Raw genomic sequence first — 17371 nt, forward strand, 5'->3', positions numbered from 1 at the left:
CCATGTTGATTTTTCTGTCTGTAAATGGCATAGAAATTTTCATTTTCATAGGCCTTATTCACAATAAAAGATCTTGCTTTCCTCCGTGATATCACATAAAAAAACTGTTCTTAAATCCCATTAAATCCCAGTCACTACCTCAAGGTAGTATGCCCCTAGGTAGATCAGGGACCAGCAAGAGACCTGTTTCAAGGAGACTCAATGCACGCACAAACACAAACACACACACACACACAAACACAAACATACACATACATACGGTTAAATCAGACAGGGAGGTGTGGAGAGAGGATGATCGTTATTCAGGTTTCATTGAACTGTCAAATATAAGATGGTGGCACACTAGTGATACACGGCACACAAAGCACTCTATGTAGTCTAGGTAAAGACCATATCTCCTGGTGGTCAAGGATGAAAAAAGGCTACCTCCACAGGACTGTGCATTACTGTGAGCTTTGCGGTAGCTCCTTTGTTCGTGAGTAGTGAGGCCAGACTGTCTTAAAGCATGCAGAGAGACACCAATGGGAAATATGAATAAACATTTATGGATGCTGTGGCTCATCAAAAGTGAGTATGGAAGTTGAGCTCTGTTTAAGGTCTAACCCTATGCTTCCACTGCAGAGAATTTTTTGCTGCGCTCTCATTCAGGTTGTATGGGGGCAAAATCAGAGCAAATTTTGCCCCCATACAACCTGAATGAGAGCAAAGCAAAATTCGCTGCAATGGAAGTGCAGGGTAAGAGGGATAGGGGCTGAGTGCTGTCCAAGGTCCTGGAGAGGGAATCAAGCAGGTAGAGTGCTGTACTACAAAGGGATTGTTTCAAGTTCTTTGAAAACAAAGCCTTCATGCTGGGCCTCCATTCCAGACTGAAGAGGAGCAATGGCATGCAAATACCATTGAGAATATCATCAAAAAGAGTGTGACCCTGCACACATGCTTAACTTGTGCATCAGAAAGACAGCCGATTCATATGGGTAAAAATCCGATTTGCCATAAGGACTGAAATGTGAGACTGCACCCCCCCCCCCCCCCCCCCCCCCACCCCCCACTCATCAAGTCTGTTTATGTTGAGAATGTCCAAATACCCTCAAAACAAAATGGTGGTATTACTGTTGCTCTGCCTCAGCAAATGTCAATGTGTCTCAGCAAACACCATCTTCACTTGCCCGTGCTTGTCAGTCTGTTACACAAATATAATTGCATTCTAAAGCAGTGGCCTGAAGCACCCACTTTCCCTCGCTGCCCCTGTCTCTCTGAGCCTGAACTGAGCTGGCATGTCTGGGCTAAAAATTGTATGCTCTTCAAATAACAGACATGTTCCCAATTTTCAGTATTACAACAAAGTTTCCTCGAACTCTTCCTGGCGGAAATTAGAAACACAACAATGGTACCTACTTTCATTAATTTATTTCCCTATATGATACGTACATGCTACTTTTGTAACCATGATTAGCGTCATTATAGTCATATATAGTCATATATAGCATGGTTTCCTGTGATTTTGAGGAAGGATCTAATCACCATACCCTCATTGGCATAACTATTCACTTTCAGCTCTTGCATTATCCAGCTTTCTGTTCAGTAGCGACACATGTTAATTTAAACAGTGTTGTGACAAGTCATTTTAAGCCATACTTCTTCCTATCACCATAACAAGAAAATACTTCTTCACTGTAACAGCCAAACCTTCAATAAGACTTTCTTCTGGAAAATAAAGGAACACAAATAAACATGAACAACACAGGGCTTTGCTAACATACAAGAGAAACTGAACTAGGGAGATTATTTTATGTTGATTTACACTGCCTATGGATGCAAGGGTCTGTTGAGCTTTTTACATCACTTCAGTGAGCAGAACTGTTCAATAGTCCCAGTCATTGTCTGAAAACAGAAAAATTTTATGCATAGCAATGTACCAAACCCAGAAGTACACACGCATCTACATTTGTTTCAGGTGCAGGGTAAATTAAAAGAAATGAATGTTACCTGCACATTGAAGTTGCTCGTAAATGAATATTTATTGTGCAGAATAACAGACAATATTTTGACCATTTCTACCAAACAGACAATATTTGACCTGACAATAACTGCAGGTGTCAAAATGTCTTTCTTGATCTGCAGAATAAATATCCAGCAACATCTGGTGTACATTTGTTCTCATTAAGGCATTCCCACCCATTCTTAAACATGATCAAAAAGGGTGGCAGTCTAATGTGGGTTGCATTGAGAGAAGTCACATACAGCTTCAGCTCAGGGCCTGGATAACTTTTATTTTTACAAATCCATACACTGAATCATGGTGGTGGATAATGAACGCCAGGTCATGAGAACTCACCGATGACATGACAGTACCTAGATGCATGATCTCGTCTGTTACATCCATGAGATCCCTCATGAGATCTGTGTTTACATATTAACATAATATCAGTAAGAGTTGCTTATAAGTCATACTAACAGGCAAGGGTTAGTGAAACAAAAGTAGATGTTCAGACTGCTCCCCATCCATGATTTTAAATAAAGTGAAACAGATTTACAGTTAAAGCCCGTTCTGGTGTCAAGGGAGCCCGTAGCCCTCCATCATGAGTATTTTATAAGAGCCTTTCAAAATTGTGGCCATTGCCTAAACTGGCTCAAACTGGGGAAAACGTGCAGAGACCTATAGGTGTTTATATTTTTTCTGTATAGAGGATATTTTCCTCCCGTTGAGAAACTTCTCAAGGAAAACACAGATCACACTGCCCCCTGTGGTGATGCTGAGTCATAGCACCTTCCCAGCACACAACTGTTCAGCCAAATATACACAAAGCCAGAGACAGGACAGACTTGGAAAAGGACATGTCAGATGCTCAGTGAGTCTGTTTGTCTTCATCAGAGCCAGAGGAGCTGAAACAGTGGGCATGACATTTCACTCTGAATATGAATGTAAATTGGCCGTAAATGAAGTGTCTTCTCTTTGGGCGGTCATGACATCAAGGTCTTTCACCAAGACCCTTCCAGCTGCCTTGAAAGCTCCTCAATTAGTCACCCCCAGTAACTGGAGTCTGTACTTCTCCTGTGACATGGTGAAGACTGCAACCAGCTTATGAGTAACAACTCACCTGAACCTTAACTGAGCCATTTGCGGGCATTTATTTATTTATGATGAGTTGTCTCTGAAAGTATTATCACTTAAAATGAATTACAATCTCAGTAAGAAATGTAGCAACCACACATGCTTAAAGTCATAATGTAAGTAAAATTATACAGCAATATTTATTTCCTTTGTCCAGGGCAATTTAAATTGCTTACAAATTCAAATCAGAATTTTGTATAATTGGGTATTAACAGGAATATCATTTAATAAGTGGTAGTAAAGTACCTTGCTCAGCATTAAAGCTATCTGACATTAAGGCTGTTTCCCATATAAGGTTTGAACTCTGTTTCTTTATTTCACAATCTACCCTGCCATCCTATTTGCCAGGTTCATCAAGAGACAAAATTTAACTGTTAATATGATGATAATTAGTGACTGTCATCTCCTGGCCTTAACTGTAATTATACAGTGTACTTAAAGGTGCTTCATTCTCACTATGTTTTGTTATGTTGTTCTATAGCAATAACTGTATCTTTAACTTTATTACTGTTTCACTCAAAAGTCTGTGTTATTGAGAATGTTATGTTGGAGGGATTGATCTTGTGACCCATTCATTCCAGAATCAGAACCAGCCACACTACCTAAATTGTCAGAACCTGAAATGAAGTTAAATTAAATTAGAAGCCTTAGATGCAATCATAAAACATGTACAACCAGCTGACAAAACCAGTGGGAGGATCGACACTACTAATTTGTCCACTTGACGGAGACAAAATGCTGTGTATTTTGATGTTATGGTGACAATCGTGGAACACTCCACCAGGTAACAAGTACCCTAAGGGACCTCATTCCTTATTTCCATCTTCACCCTTTTCGTTAGTGCAGTGTTTCATACCTAAACATGTATTAATTACTCCATACCAATTAAATTGCTTGTGTTCAGTGGATGCAACCAATACTTTTGGGATTATATTCCCTCAAACACACACACACAGCCATGTTTATTATTTTATTTATTAATATTTCATTTTCATCATTAAATTGTTATTTCATTTGTGTAATACCATTCCCTTTGTAGACAGGTGTGATAAGCGAGATGTACCATTACTGCAGAAATGTCCTCTTGTGCTTCTAGCTCTTCCAATAGTGTTTGTTTTCTACAGACCTCTCTTCACAGTCCCAGTCTCCTTCCTCTTATAAATTGTCTTGCTTCATTCCCCTTTTGCTACCACCTCTCCCTTTTTAAGGTCTGTAAATTCAAACATGATGAGGTCAGAATAATAGCTTACACCTGTCTCCTCCCCACTTCTCCCTTTATAGGGTCTGTATGCATAAATATTATATGATGTCACAGTACCTTAGCCTAAGCTTTAGCCTAACCTAAGCTTTATTCATTATCAGTCATGTCAAATATGATGTCGCAATATCTTACTCCCTGTCCCTTCCCTCTCCCCTTCCACAGATCCTTCCTACAACATCTACTCCCTTGATCAGTATGTAAGCTTAATGTGATGTCACAATAGGTATACCTCCTACCAGTTCAACTCATGACACAGAGAGCCCTGGGATGATCTCTGTCTTCTGATGAAAGTTACTTTCCTTCCTCTATACTATCCTATACTCTCTGTCACCTGCCCCTTCCCCACTTTTCATAATACTGCTGCCCTCTCACAATCTCCCATGTACCTCTCTTTTCCTGCAGCCCCTCCCCTCTTCTCTGCTCAGTATGCTTCAAATAATGTCACCATAGCTACCAGTTTAGCTGATAACACTTTATAAAGGAAGATTATGAGATCGCTGAGACCATCACCATCCTCTTCTGCTGAAAGTTCCTCTTCTTCTTCTACCCCTTTCCATAATCCCTGCTTTCCACCCCCAACACATACACGTACATGCACAAACACACACACCACACACACACACACATTCACACACAGGCAATGTTTTATTTCATCAACATGTGGAATTGCAAGAAGTACACAGATGAAAGTACAATGTAAAATGTTTCAGTGTCAATGCACTGAAACATTGATGTGGAGAGTAACTGTAATCAGGTAGATCAGTACAATAGCTGTTCATGAAAACTGGTCAGTTTGACTGGACGTTTCCCCACAACATGAACATTCTAACAATAAGTTAAGACCACCAATGGCATTATATTTCAAAATGGTAACTTTCAGTATTTGAATAACAGTGAAATCTAATACATTATCACGTCATATTTGCAATCACATCCTTTTTTCATTTTGTGTGGCCTGTTTTTAATTTTACATTTACCTTTTTTGTTATTAAGCAGATGCTCTTATCCGGTGCGACTTACAAGTCTTGTAACTGAGTAAATTCATGCCAGTATATTTATTGTACAAGAGTCAGTGAGTACATTTATGTTTATGTTTATGACCTCCAGCAGATGTAGCAACTCAAATGTGGCTGGGCCAATGTGTCATATAGCTATACAAGTTAGCTAGCTATATGAGGAATTGACATGAACTTAGCCAACTTTCTAGCTGACTAGCTGGCTAGTTTTTGTAGCTTAGCTACCTAATACAGTAGCTAGCAAACTAACTCACTAACTTCATCACAGCATATGCCCCACTCCTCTCCCTCCAGTTCCTTACCCTCACAGAGACGTGAATCACCCTGAACAACACTGCAACCCTGGCAGCCCTCTCTGCTGCATACTTCTTCTCCCACACTCCCTGACCCTCTGGCCAAGGTTATGGGACTGAGCTGTTCATATCTCAGCTGTGGAAATTGTCTGTACTCCCTCTCCCTCATCTCTCTATCTCATCTTTTGAATTTCATGCTGTTACTGTCACTAACACTTCTAGAATGTGCATTGTTGTTGTTTATAGACCACCTGGCCCCCTGGGAGACTTCCTTGAGGAACTGGATATTCTCCTCAGCTCCTTCTCAGAGGATGGACTACTACCCCCCCACTGGGGGACTTCAGCATTCACTTAGAGACCCCACTCCTTTGACATTGCAAAATAAAGACAGTATGTCATCTGCCCAGCGGCTTAATGATGCAGTACGTCGTCTCAGGTCGATGTGTCTTAAATTGAATGGCAGAATATCGTCAAGTTGCCACCCTCTGGCCAGAGAAGGAAACACGCTGAATGAAATTCAGTGAACAAGATGTATGCCTCCTGAAAGAACTGGTGGAATTGGATGATTCAGCAATCTTTGTAGTCACTTTCTGAGAGAACTGGAGTAGCGCTGTGTTCCTCTTTCCTGTCTTCCCATACTCCCTGTCCACACACCCTCTCCCCCTTTTACAGTTGCACTCCTCCATGTTTTAATATCTCTTTTCTCACTTGCCTCCTGCCTCCTTGTCTTTCTGTAAAGCGGTAAAGTATGCAGAGTCAAATATGCAGGTAGTTTTTAGACTTTCGTGGGCTACCTGCTCATCTTTACTGATTACACACTATAAAAGGAGATTGCCTTTGTCTACTTCTTCCCATAATCCCTGAACCCTATATTATTTCTGCAGCTCCCCAACCCATCCCATAAATGTCAATAAGGATGTCTCTATGTAAAATAAGTCCAAAGCAAATAACTGGGTTCAAATTACTCAGCGTTTTATCTGTATGTGGCTGTGTAAAACTTTCATCTTGATACATCAAATTAAGGACTCCCTGGGGTAATTTTCACATACTAACTTTTGTACAGAACGCCATAATTTCAATTTCCGACAATGAATACATTAAACAATAGCTAGAAGGCATCCGGAAAATAATTTTTCATCCGTCAAAATGACATTTTTACAAGTTTGAGATTAAATAGTTACGGAACCAATTTAAAACATGCTGCCAAATATTCCCCCAGAGTTATATTTTATTGATCCAATGGAATTATACTTCCACGCACAGAGAACTGCATCAGAACTATTCGGTTTAATTTCGAAGACAAAACGTTTAATTTTGATGTTAGTACGCGTCAGTGATATCACTGGGAATTAGAATGAATATCTCTTGTTTTAGGATTACACTTTTTTGGATAATGTCACAAAAGTGATGCAAGTAACACTCCACATGTATGTATTCTTAGCAAAATTAGATTAATATTTGCATGCACTCTACAACTAACAGAAAATAATGTGTAATTAGCTAACGTTGGCAGGTACGAAAACAATTTCAAAATGGAGAACCCGTTTTCACAGCCTCACTAGATGTGTGAGATAGTACCATTATTATTTCGAATCTATTCTAGTTAGCACGTCTAACTAACTCGCTAGCTAGCTAGCCAACACACTTTGGAAAGTGAATATTTGACGTCATTCTAAAGTGACTTTCGGGCAGGTCTGACAACTTCCCGCTTGGGTTCGTCACACTCCGCGGAGGTTGCGAGATGGTACGTGCAGGTTGACGGGGTGAAGAAACACGCTAAAGTGAGCTGGCGCATGTGAAGTGTGTGTGTGTGAAACACTTTTCATAGTTTTTAAACCACAATCGATCTGTTGGGAAACTGGATTATGGCCATGCAGGACAGTCCAGGTTAGTATTATTCGCACCACACTTTACCAATCTAGCCAAACGAATGCATTAGCTAACATTAGCTGGTAAGTATATACCGATTGAAATTGGTATTTTGAGGGTATATTTAGCATAGCACGTCTGCACAAAGTTTTTGAGGTTGGCTTTGTATAAAATGCTTCTGAATGTTAGCTTGCTAGTTATATATTGTCCTTGTTGAATGTGATCAAACTAGCCCGACTTCGTCTGCTCTTCAGGCGGCTTGCAGTGGGGTTTTACTGGGCCTGGATTTAGCGAGCTACTTAGCCAGCTAGCCAGCTGCAATGTTTATATAGCTAGCTAACATTTTCATATTCAGTACCCCTGTGTTGCAATATAGGTAGCCATGTAACCAATCATCAGTAATTAAACATAAGATTATATTTACTTTTTAGTGTGCACGTTATTTAAAGGCTTTAGTTCTACTAGTTAGTTAGCATCGTTGAGGGACATTAGCTAAGTTAACCACCGTTGAAAGTGCAGATGGCTAGCTTTAGCTAGCTGTACCAGAGTTACAAAGATAAGGCTAGCTGTAAGCTATTCTGACATTGGAGTGTCTTGCTGGTCAGTAGTGAGTAGGCAGTTTATCAACATTTAACTAGCTAGACAAAATTATTGAATGTGAAAGATACGAACACCAAAGATGTCTTAAGCGCTTCTGTCAAGTGCTTAGCTTATAGTCAAATTACTGGAGTCAAGCACCTAGCTTGCTAACAGGATAATTCAGTAGGCTAAACTTTGGTCAGCTGTGTCATATTGTGTGTTGTTGGCACTGACCCTAGCACAGAGCCGATCTCTGTTGAAACATGAAAGATGGGATGACGGACGGTGAAATGCAGAGTCAATGACTCTGAGGTGCTAGCTAGCTAAGTAGACTACATGTAAGAAGCCACAAACGTATCGTGGAGAATTATCTTGATTTGCACAGCCCTCCATCTGTCTAGCATCATATGATTACTGTTAGTACGTTAGGTACATTTAGTACGCTCAGTTAGTCCAGTTTTCCCGGTAAGTGACAAAGGTTGCACCCTAAACCGCCCCTACACCCTTGTTCACTGACTCCTCTGACTTGGACGTACGCTGGCCACCATATAAGTGTGCCGTGGTGCATAGGTTATAAATGTTTTTCTGTCACTGTTGTGTATGACATATGATATACACCAATTAATTATCCAAGAATAGTTTTACATACATGGCTTCTTATGGAAATAAAGTAATAACTACTTGACTAGAATAACATGATCCAGCACACTAACTCAATGCTTACTACACTAATACCCCCTGGCCCTGGGTAATGATATTGGGTCTGATAAACCTGCGAAGTCTCATATAGAACAACACCAAACCCAGGAAAAACCCGGTTTCCCGAGTCAGTATAGAGTATAAAACCATTAACGTTAATATGAGTCTTCCCCATGTTATTTGATTTTAAATAATATAATGTATTCTTAACGAAAATAAGCAGCAACACATATTTAAAAACTAAAATTAATCCAAGCTTTCATCCAAAATGAAATCTTGTTGTGAATTATACATGAGATGACTCTGTTACTTGAAGTGTCCTTTGTTGTATTTCCCCCTCTTTTTCAGTTTTTCTTTTTCCCCTTTTCAGTGATGGGGAAAAAAAATCAATGCATCTCTGAACTGGAACTGCTGAAGAAAACTAGAGTAATGTTATTCAAACTGAGGAGTACAATAGGGAATTGCCCATGGGTCTTGGTGTGAATATTAATTTTAATTAATATTCTGATTGGCTGTAATCACACTTGAAAACAAAGTCAAAGAGTATCACTAATTAAAAATCAAACAAGTTCATTATTGTGTGTTGCCTGCATGCATTTTAACTCTTAAACTCATTACTAATATCAGAGATGGTCAAATTTTTGGGGTAGGCATCCTTATGAAAAAATGGTTTTGATCCTCACAACCTCAGGTTGCCTGGTAATAGTGACTGGTAATACAGAAGGAGCTTGTGGGATTGATGCACATTGTAGCAGTGTAATCACTGTAGTCACAGTGAGGCAATATATATATACTGCAGACAGAAGCGGCAACATGAAATGGCCAAGCATGTTCCATTAGCTGTTTTCCTCTTGCTTTCTTCTTGCTGTACATGTGTGCGATGAACTGGCTTTTACTGTTGCCCAGACACCATTTTGATGTATTCTGTTTAAGAATTGAACACAACAACAAGCTGATAACTACACAGTTTGAAACTGTGTTATGTCTTTTAGGCTTGAAGTCCACTTCACCCTCAGTTGTGTGCCAGGAGGGGGAGGGAGAGGAGGAGGGGGAGCAGGAGGAGTCTTTGCTGTCTCCTGGTGAAAACAGCACGTCAGATGAGGAGTGGCACCCGCGTACAGACAGAGCACGGGCAGGTTTGTGTGCGCACATGTGTGTCTGGATGGGTGGCTGGCTGAGCTGGGCTTTACTGAGTGTCTCTGTGTGAATGTCACAGGCATATCAAGGAGAGAGAAGAGGAAGTGTCTGAAACCAAACAAAAACCTTTCCAGGCGTCAAGTATTGGTCCACAGTGAGGTCGAGCAGGAGGACCCCAGCAATTCAGATGATGGCTTTTGTGAGTGACAGTCATGCATTTGAAGAGGGAACCCTGGGCACTACAGATATGTTCCAATGTTCCAAAGTTTTTGGTTAATTTTTAAAGGATTTCATAGCAAGACACTTAAAGTTCATATGAGTATTCTCTTCCATTTATTATATTTGAGGGAATTCTCAATATTTCTTTCCTCTTTGAGTTCTTTGAGTTCTTTTTTATTTGTGTTCATATGTTTGGCGTTTTTTCTTTCTTCCTCTGTCTTCATCACATCACAGTTCAGATATGGTGGGCAGATATTGATATTTCATGTGGTATCAGTAAAATATTCTCTCACCCTTCCTCTGGAGTTTCTCAGATTAATGTGATTAAATTAAAGTTAAAAATGGCCAAGATTGGTTACCAAGAAGTGGTAAACTTACTCAAAATATATTCACCTCAAGATAGTTCAAACTAGGTTTGAATATAGTTGAACACCTCAATATTTTGACAGTATTTTGAGAACATTGATTTGTATGATGATGAACGCTACCTTACTGCTGTGAGGTAATAGCTTAAATCTGCATGCTCAGCCTTGATACAGCTCCTACAGTACAGGCAGATACTGCATATGAAGAGGGCCAACTGACATATGCTTAGTATATATACTATGCAAGAAAAAGTAAAGAATGTGGGTGGCTGCCAAGCACATTAACTTGAGCTGGGTTTTACATGTTAGAATGAAGTAACCTCAATGGCCTGAAGGTACATTGTAGCAAAATTTAGATTAGGAGATGTAATGAAGTTCTGTGCCTTGAATTGCTCTCTCTTGAAAAGTCTCACACTGTCCTTCCCTCTGCTGGCAGACTGTGAGGAGTGCCAGTCCTTCTACAGGGAGCAGTGTGGGAGCCACGGCCCTCCCTCCTTCACCCCCGACTCTCCCACTCCGCTGGGGGTTCCCCAGAGAGCCCTCCTCACTCTCCCTCAAGGCTTGGTGATTGGCCGTTCCAGTATTCCTGGTGCAGGCCTGGGGGTGTTTAACCAGGGCCAGGTAGTACCTGTTGGAATGCACTTTGGACCCTATGAGGGAGAGGTGACCAGCAGAGAGAAAGCCAATGAGAGTGGCTACTCATGGGTGGTGAGTCAGTTGTTATGGGCAGTATGACACAAGGCGGCATTGGTACAAAATAGTGTAGCTTGTATTGAACAGTGGAATATTCTACATGGGGAATATTCAGGTATTCATAGGACCAAATTATTATGTTATTTGTCTGTTAATACACACGATTAAGAGTTAACCGTTCAAATCACAATGTACTGTAAAAAGCATATTGCACACTATGTTTCAAATAGAATCCTTGGCTGCCACTGAAAGTGTATGGGAAACATGCAAAATGTATGATCAATCATTACTTTTGCAGTGTCTGCAATATTCGATTGAAACGACTTCTTTTGACCTCTCATAGGCAAATGCTAGTTACATGTTTCCCACTTGATTGACCAGATGTTATGTAGCTATGTTAATGGCGAAGTATTGAATACCATTTGTAATAGAATATTTTGAATGCAGAAATGTTCAGTTTACCAAATCCTGTTGAACCCTATTGTTTTCTCAGATCTGCAAGAAGGAGAACAAGTATGAGTATATCGATGCAGTGCGGGACACTCACTCCAACTGGATGAGGTAACAAATATCTGACTACATCCCATTTTTCCTGTCACTCTGTATAGACAGTATACACAGTAGATATGTGGCAGGTGACTGTAAATTTATTTCCTGCTCTGCCTTTGCAAGTAGTAAGGCCCTACATAGCTATTGGAGTTTACATAGTCATTTGTGTTTCTAAACTGAATCAGGTTATTTGTTTTTATCTTTTAATGTATAATGGTGGTGTCTTCTAATGGGCTGTAATTTCACCTGAATTAGGATATCTTCAAATTACATAGTATTGATAATGCTCTTTATTTATCTCCTTTGCTTATGAGGTATGTGAACTGTGCTCGCAATGAAAAGGAACAGAATCTGGTGGCATACCAACACAGGGGGAGTGTCCTGTATTGCTGTCTCCGCCCTATCGCCCCAGGACAGGAGCTGCTGGTGTGGTATGCTGAAGAGTATGCCAAGGACCTGGGAGTCACCTGGGACTGCCTGTGGGACAAAAAGTGTAGCCCTGCAGGTATCTGTCTGTTTGTTTCTCTACCTTTATTCTGTCATTGGTTTGACATACTTGAGGTTTTTGTACGATATTGCACCAAGTTACTGACAGTAAGGGTATGACCTTGTGGCAGAAATATAAGGTCCACCACAGCAGAAGAATTGTCTCCGTATAGGGAAACTGGAGGTGACTCTTGTCAGCTATTTCCAGAAGACAGTGCCTCATTCTACAATTGACACATCATATAAATTTAAGTTGGACACTTGTTGTTTACCCCTCTTTTCCTGTTTTTCTGTCCTGTCTCTATCCTAGAGAAGGCTACAGAAGGAACCACGGAGGTCTTCTCCTGTACTCAATGCCAGTTCTCCTTCACTGCGGAATTCTATCTCCACAGACACATCAAGCGGTCTCACCCTGAGGAGTACCTGAAGCTGCTGAAGTCTGGGTCAGTCAGACCTGTCAGCATGTTTCCTGTCAGTGGCCGGGACCAGAGTCCCCCTCCCTCTAACGAGCTTCCCGCCCAAGCTCATCCCTGCTCAGCCACTTGCAGAGCACTCTTAGGTTCTCAGAACGGGAAGCGCTGCATCCAGTTAGAAACGCCAGCAAAATTACCAAACAAGCAAATTCACAGTGACGAGAGTCCACACTGCTGCGCTCAGTGTGGGGTGAGCTTTGACGACTCGGAAAGCCTTGAGGCTCACCAGTGTGCTGAAACTGGGGACAAGCCGTACTGCTGCTCTCAGTGTAAGAAGAGTTTCACCCGGTCATGTCACCTCAAAAGACACGAGCGAACGATCCACACGAAGGAGAGGCCGTACTGCTGCAGCCAGTGCGGGAAGTGTTTCAGCCAGTCCGCGGGCCTGAAGAGGCACCAGCAGGTCCACGCCGACGGGAGACAGCACCACCTGAGTGCGGAGGTGTCCTCCCGGGTCTTCTCGTGCTCTCACTGCCTCTTCTCCTTCACTTCCGAACTCCTCCTCCACAAACACTTTAAGCGGCATCACCCAGAGGAGCACGTCAAGCAGCTCGAGTCTCAGTCATTAAGACCAGAGAGTCCGCCTCCTGGACACACCCAGGACCACCCGTCCCCGAATGCCCCCCCCACCCCAACTCAGACTGCATTGGGCACTCCCACAGCGCACAGAAACTCAAGAAAGGGGAAAATCTTCCGGCGTCTGGGAACTTCGGTATCAAAACGCCAGCAAATGCATGCGGTAGAGAGACTGTTTAGGTGCACCCAGTGTGGGAAGGGTTGCAAAGATGCAGAGAGCCTTAAAGCCCATCAGTGCTCCGAAACGGGGGAGGGACCCTACTTCTGCAGCCAGTGCGACAAGAGCTTCACCCGCTCGTGCAATCTCAGGAGGCACGAGCGAACGATCCACACAAAAGAGAAGCCGTACTGCTGCAGCCAGTGCGGGAAGTTTTTCAGCCAGTCCGCGGGACTGAAGAGGCACCAGCAGATCCACGCAGGCGGGAGACATGGTCGCAGCATGGAGGTGTCCTCCGAAGTCTTCTCGTGCGCTCACTGCTCCTTCTCCTTCACTGCGGAGCGCTACCTCCACAAGCACATGAAACGGTACCATCCTGTAGAGCACCTCAGACTGCGCGGCTCTGGGCTGGTTCAAGCGGCCGAGGCTGGGGACGGCCCACACTGCTGCTCCCAGTGCGGGAAGAGCTTCACCTGCCTGAAGAGCCTCAAGGCTCACCACTGCATGCGGTCGGGGGAAAAGCTGTACCTGTGCACCGACTGCGGGAAGAGCTTCACGTGGTTCTACAGCCTCAGGCAGCACCAGCGCATCCACACCGGGGAGAAGCCTTTCAGCTGCACCCAGTGCGGCAAGTGTTTTGTGCACTCGGGACAGCTGAACGTGCACATGCGAACTCACACCGGAGAGAAGCCGTTCCTCTGCACCGAGTGCGGGGAGAGCTTCCGCCAGTCGGGGGATCTGAAGCGGCACGAGCGGAAACACACGGGAGTGAGACCGTGCCACTGCCTCGTGTGCGGGAAGAGCTTCAGCCGCCCTCAAAGCCTTAAAGCGCACCAGCAGCTCCACACAGGGGAGAAGCTGTACCGCTGCACTCAGTGTGGGAAGAGTTTCGCCCGAAGTTGGCACCTGAGAAGACACCATCAGAAAATGCACTCCTAATGAGCTGAACTCTGCCAAGGGGAAAATGCATTCACAGAACGTGCACAGGGTTCATTCTGATTTGTCCTTACACGCCTTTTTTTGGTATAATCTCACATCCGTATTTGGTCGGAAATGTTCATGCCTACAAGCATAATATGGACAACACATCCAAAGTTCCTTGGGTCAGAATATAGGTCTTCTACAAAGAATAGGTAGCAATATGCTGTTAATAAACCATTTCTTGCAGAAGATACTCTCCATGAACTACTTAATGGAGCTGGAAAAGTGTGAATTACTTTTGTGTCAGCAGATTAAGTAATGTCTTCACTCAGTCATGCATCATTGAGGTGAAAAATGAACCAAATGTGTATAGATTCCAATTAGAATTGTACTTAAGTACATTCTCCATTTTATGTGCAGTTAAACTTTATTTTTGAAGACAGTCCAGTATTTGGGACTTCACATTCTTTTTTTTGGAAGTGCAAACAGGTAATTGGTCAAATTCAGATTTTACAGGAAAAAATTTTTATATATACATGCACAAATATTTTCATTTTGGTGTCAATGTTACATGAACTGCACATGCAGTTTCTGTACAGATTTATCACACAAATCCTGTGTGCAGTGTTGACTTATTTTTGCAAGGACTTAATCCCAGAATTCATGCAAAAATGTATGTACATAATTATTGAGATAATTAAAAAACTTGACTTTGCATGTTTTTGGTGTCCATTTCAATAAGTTGCCTGTATTTTGTGTTCATTTCAGCCTTTAGCATCTCCCCGCTCAAGAAAAGTGGGGGAAAAAAAAAATGTAGTTTTATATACATAAAAAATGCTTTCCATACTCTGCTTGTATACAGTTAGTAGTATTTAAACGGCCACATACACATCCACTTTTTTTTCACTGCTTTTCTTAAACTAAATGAAGATGTAGAGAGGTGGTAGATAAAGACAAATCATATATCAAGGGGATTTAAGTTCAGTTGCTATTAGGATTGGTCCATTTTTAACAAAATTGTATTTCAAACATTTTATATTTATTTCATATTAACTGTTAATAAAACATCTGTTTTGAATTGTAGAATATGTTGAAATTTAAAACTTGCACACAGACTAGAGGACAAAAAATGTCAACTGATACTATAACAAGCCTTCATGTCACTTGAGCAAGCATGTAATGGGGAAGAAGTTTGCAAACGTCTGTCAGCATTAACTTAAGTTAGCTCGATATCTTTCACACTCCAGCACAGCAGGTGGCGGTATTACATCTATTAGTTGATTTACACTTCTCCATTACACACCGTTCAACTACAACGACACTGATGATCAACGAAACAGGAGTGATGAGCAGCTCAGCAGGTTGGTGGCTTGCAGCCTCTGTTACGTGAGTTCTGTTATTAGGTATGTGAAATGTGAAACATTCATTAATGCAGGCACTGTCACATGAAATGTTTGTGTTAGCATTGAAACAATCAGATAACAAAAAATGCACAAGCAGATGGCACAAGCGCAAAGTAAAGAGAATGCGGCCATAACTGTACAGCTGGCTACAGTTTGCTAAAGGAAAATAGGCGGCATTCTTAGCTTCTTACTGTGGTAACCAACAGCTGGCAGCTATTCACATGGCTTTACTACTGAAAGTATCTAGCTAGCCAAAAGGTATTTCATCCAAATCATTGATCATAAAAAATTAGTTTATTAATTATCCTACTACTACTTTTGTTGTTATTATTATTTTATTGTATTTTATATTATTGGGCATGACAAAATGAAAGAAAATTTGAAGAATGGCTACTTACAACATTGGTAAAATGTGTTTCTTACTTTACCTTACTGTACTAGAATATGCATTTTGTGGCCTATTTTTTGGAGATTAAAAGTCAATAGAGAAGTTAAATGAGGAAAAGGAAATTTAAATGAGCAAGAGAAATTACATATTTACCTCATGGCACAAATTGCTACCCTCCATAGTTCCGAAACAAAATTATGTACATAACAAAAACAAACTTCCAAAACAACACATTGTTGAATTTAAATTCTTATATTGTACAAAAGTCATTAAAATAAGTATCTAGATATTGCAATATTTAACTTTTGAAATACTCAAATAACCTGTTGTGAAATGTAAGAGTTTGCAGTTAGCATTAGTATAAGAGTTTAGCAATGAAGTCAACATTTAGACATCACTGTTACACATTAAATGAGCTACTCTTGATTCAGTGGTGAACTGAGTCAATGGAGTGGTAGAGGAGAATATGCCTGCAAGTACTGTACACAGGTAGTGAGTAATGCGTAACAGTGTCTGACGTGGGGATGACTATACATTTGATGTAATCTGTTAGATTTTAGGCCTGAGGTTGTTGTCACCCTGATGAAAATGAGAAAGGGATGGAGACTCTCCTCTGTCCTGGAAAGAACAGCATTGTCATGAGGAGTGGCAGCCACTACTGGCAGCATATGGACTGGTTAGTTTAGTTTACTTGGTTTAGTTAGGTAAGTTTGTGTATGCTGTTGACTGTTATCCATGTGTGGGTGAGACAGGGCTGTTCAACAAAACGAGTAGGACACTGAACAAGCATCTCTGCAAATGTCTGTTGTTGAACTGCAGTGAGAATGAGGAAGAAGAAGAGCAGCAGCAGCAGCTGAAGGGACCCAGGAATGGAAATGATTACTTCTGTGAGAGGAAAAACTCCATATATTACATAGAAGACTGGAATATATTTTTTTCTAATATCTTAAATCAGAAACTTGCAGTAACCTCAATCTACTGTGTGGATGAGGTTCAAAACCTCTTCCACTGAAAGGCTTCTTAAAAGAGGGTATTGTTCATACACAATGACTATACTGTAGTTCATGGTTTAAGTACTGTAATGCCACAATTGAATGCAAACATATGGCACAAAAGTAATTCTGTAAATTACGCTTTTTTAATTATAAAGTGTGATAATGCCAAAGTGAAAACAT

The 17371-nt window shown here is 41.3% G+C and overlaps 1 protein-coding gene across 1 annotated transcript; it reads left to right on the plus strand.

The window, feature by feature from the left end:
• Window positions 1–7414: 7414 nt before the first annotated feature.
• LOC118793464 (histone-lysine N-methyltransferase PRDM9-like) lies at window positions 7415–14700 on the plus strand. The gene is made up of 7 exons (XM_036551661.1): window positions 7415–7569; window positions 9822–9965; window positions 10046–10165; window positions 10987–11258; window positions 11737–11804; window positions 12107–12297; window positions 12589–14700. Exons 1-7 carry the CDS (start codon window positions 7548–7550, stop codon window positions 14421–14423), a joined length of 2652 nt encoding a protein of 883 aa, XP_036407554.1. The 5' UTR covers window positions 7415–7547; the 3' UTR covers window positions 14424–14700.
• Window positions 14701–17371: the final 2671 nt, after the last annotated feature.

Source organism: Megalops cyprinoides, chromosome 1, assembly GCF_013368585.1.
Source record: "Megalops cyprinoides isolate fMegCyp1 chromosome 1, fMegCyp1.pri, whole genome shotgun sequence".
NCBI classification, from domain to species: domain Eukaryota; kingdom Metazoa; phylum Chordata; class Actinopteri; order Elopiformes; family Megalopidae; genus Megalops; species Megalops cyprinoides.

What these genes read in the sequence shown, in the direction of transcription:
- LOC118793464 (XM_036551661.1), top strand. Translation starts at nt 7,548, where the DNA reads ATGGCCATGCAGGACAGTCCAG. An exon ending in GGCCATGCAGGACAGTCCAG is followed by an intron (nt 7,570 to 9,821) that starts GTTAGTATTATT and finishes TATGTCTTTTAG; the next exon opens with GCTTGAAGTCCACTTCACCC. An exon ending in CAATTCAGATGATGGCTTTT is followed by an intron (nt 10,166 to 10,986) that starts GTGAGTGACAGT and finishes CTCTGCTGGCAG; the next exon opens with ACTGTGAGGAGTGCCAGTCC.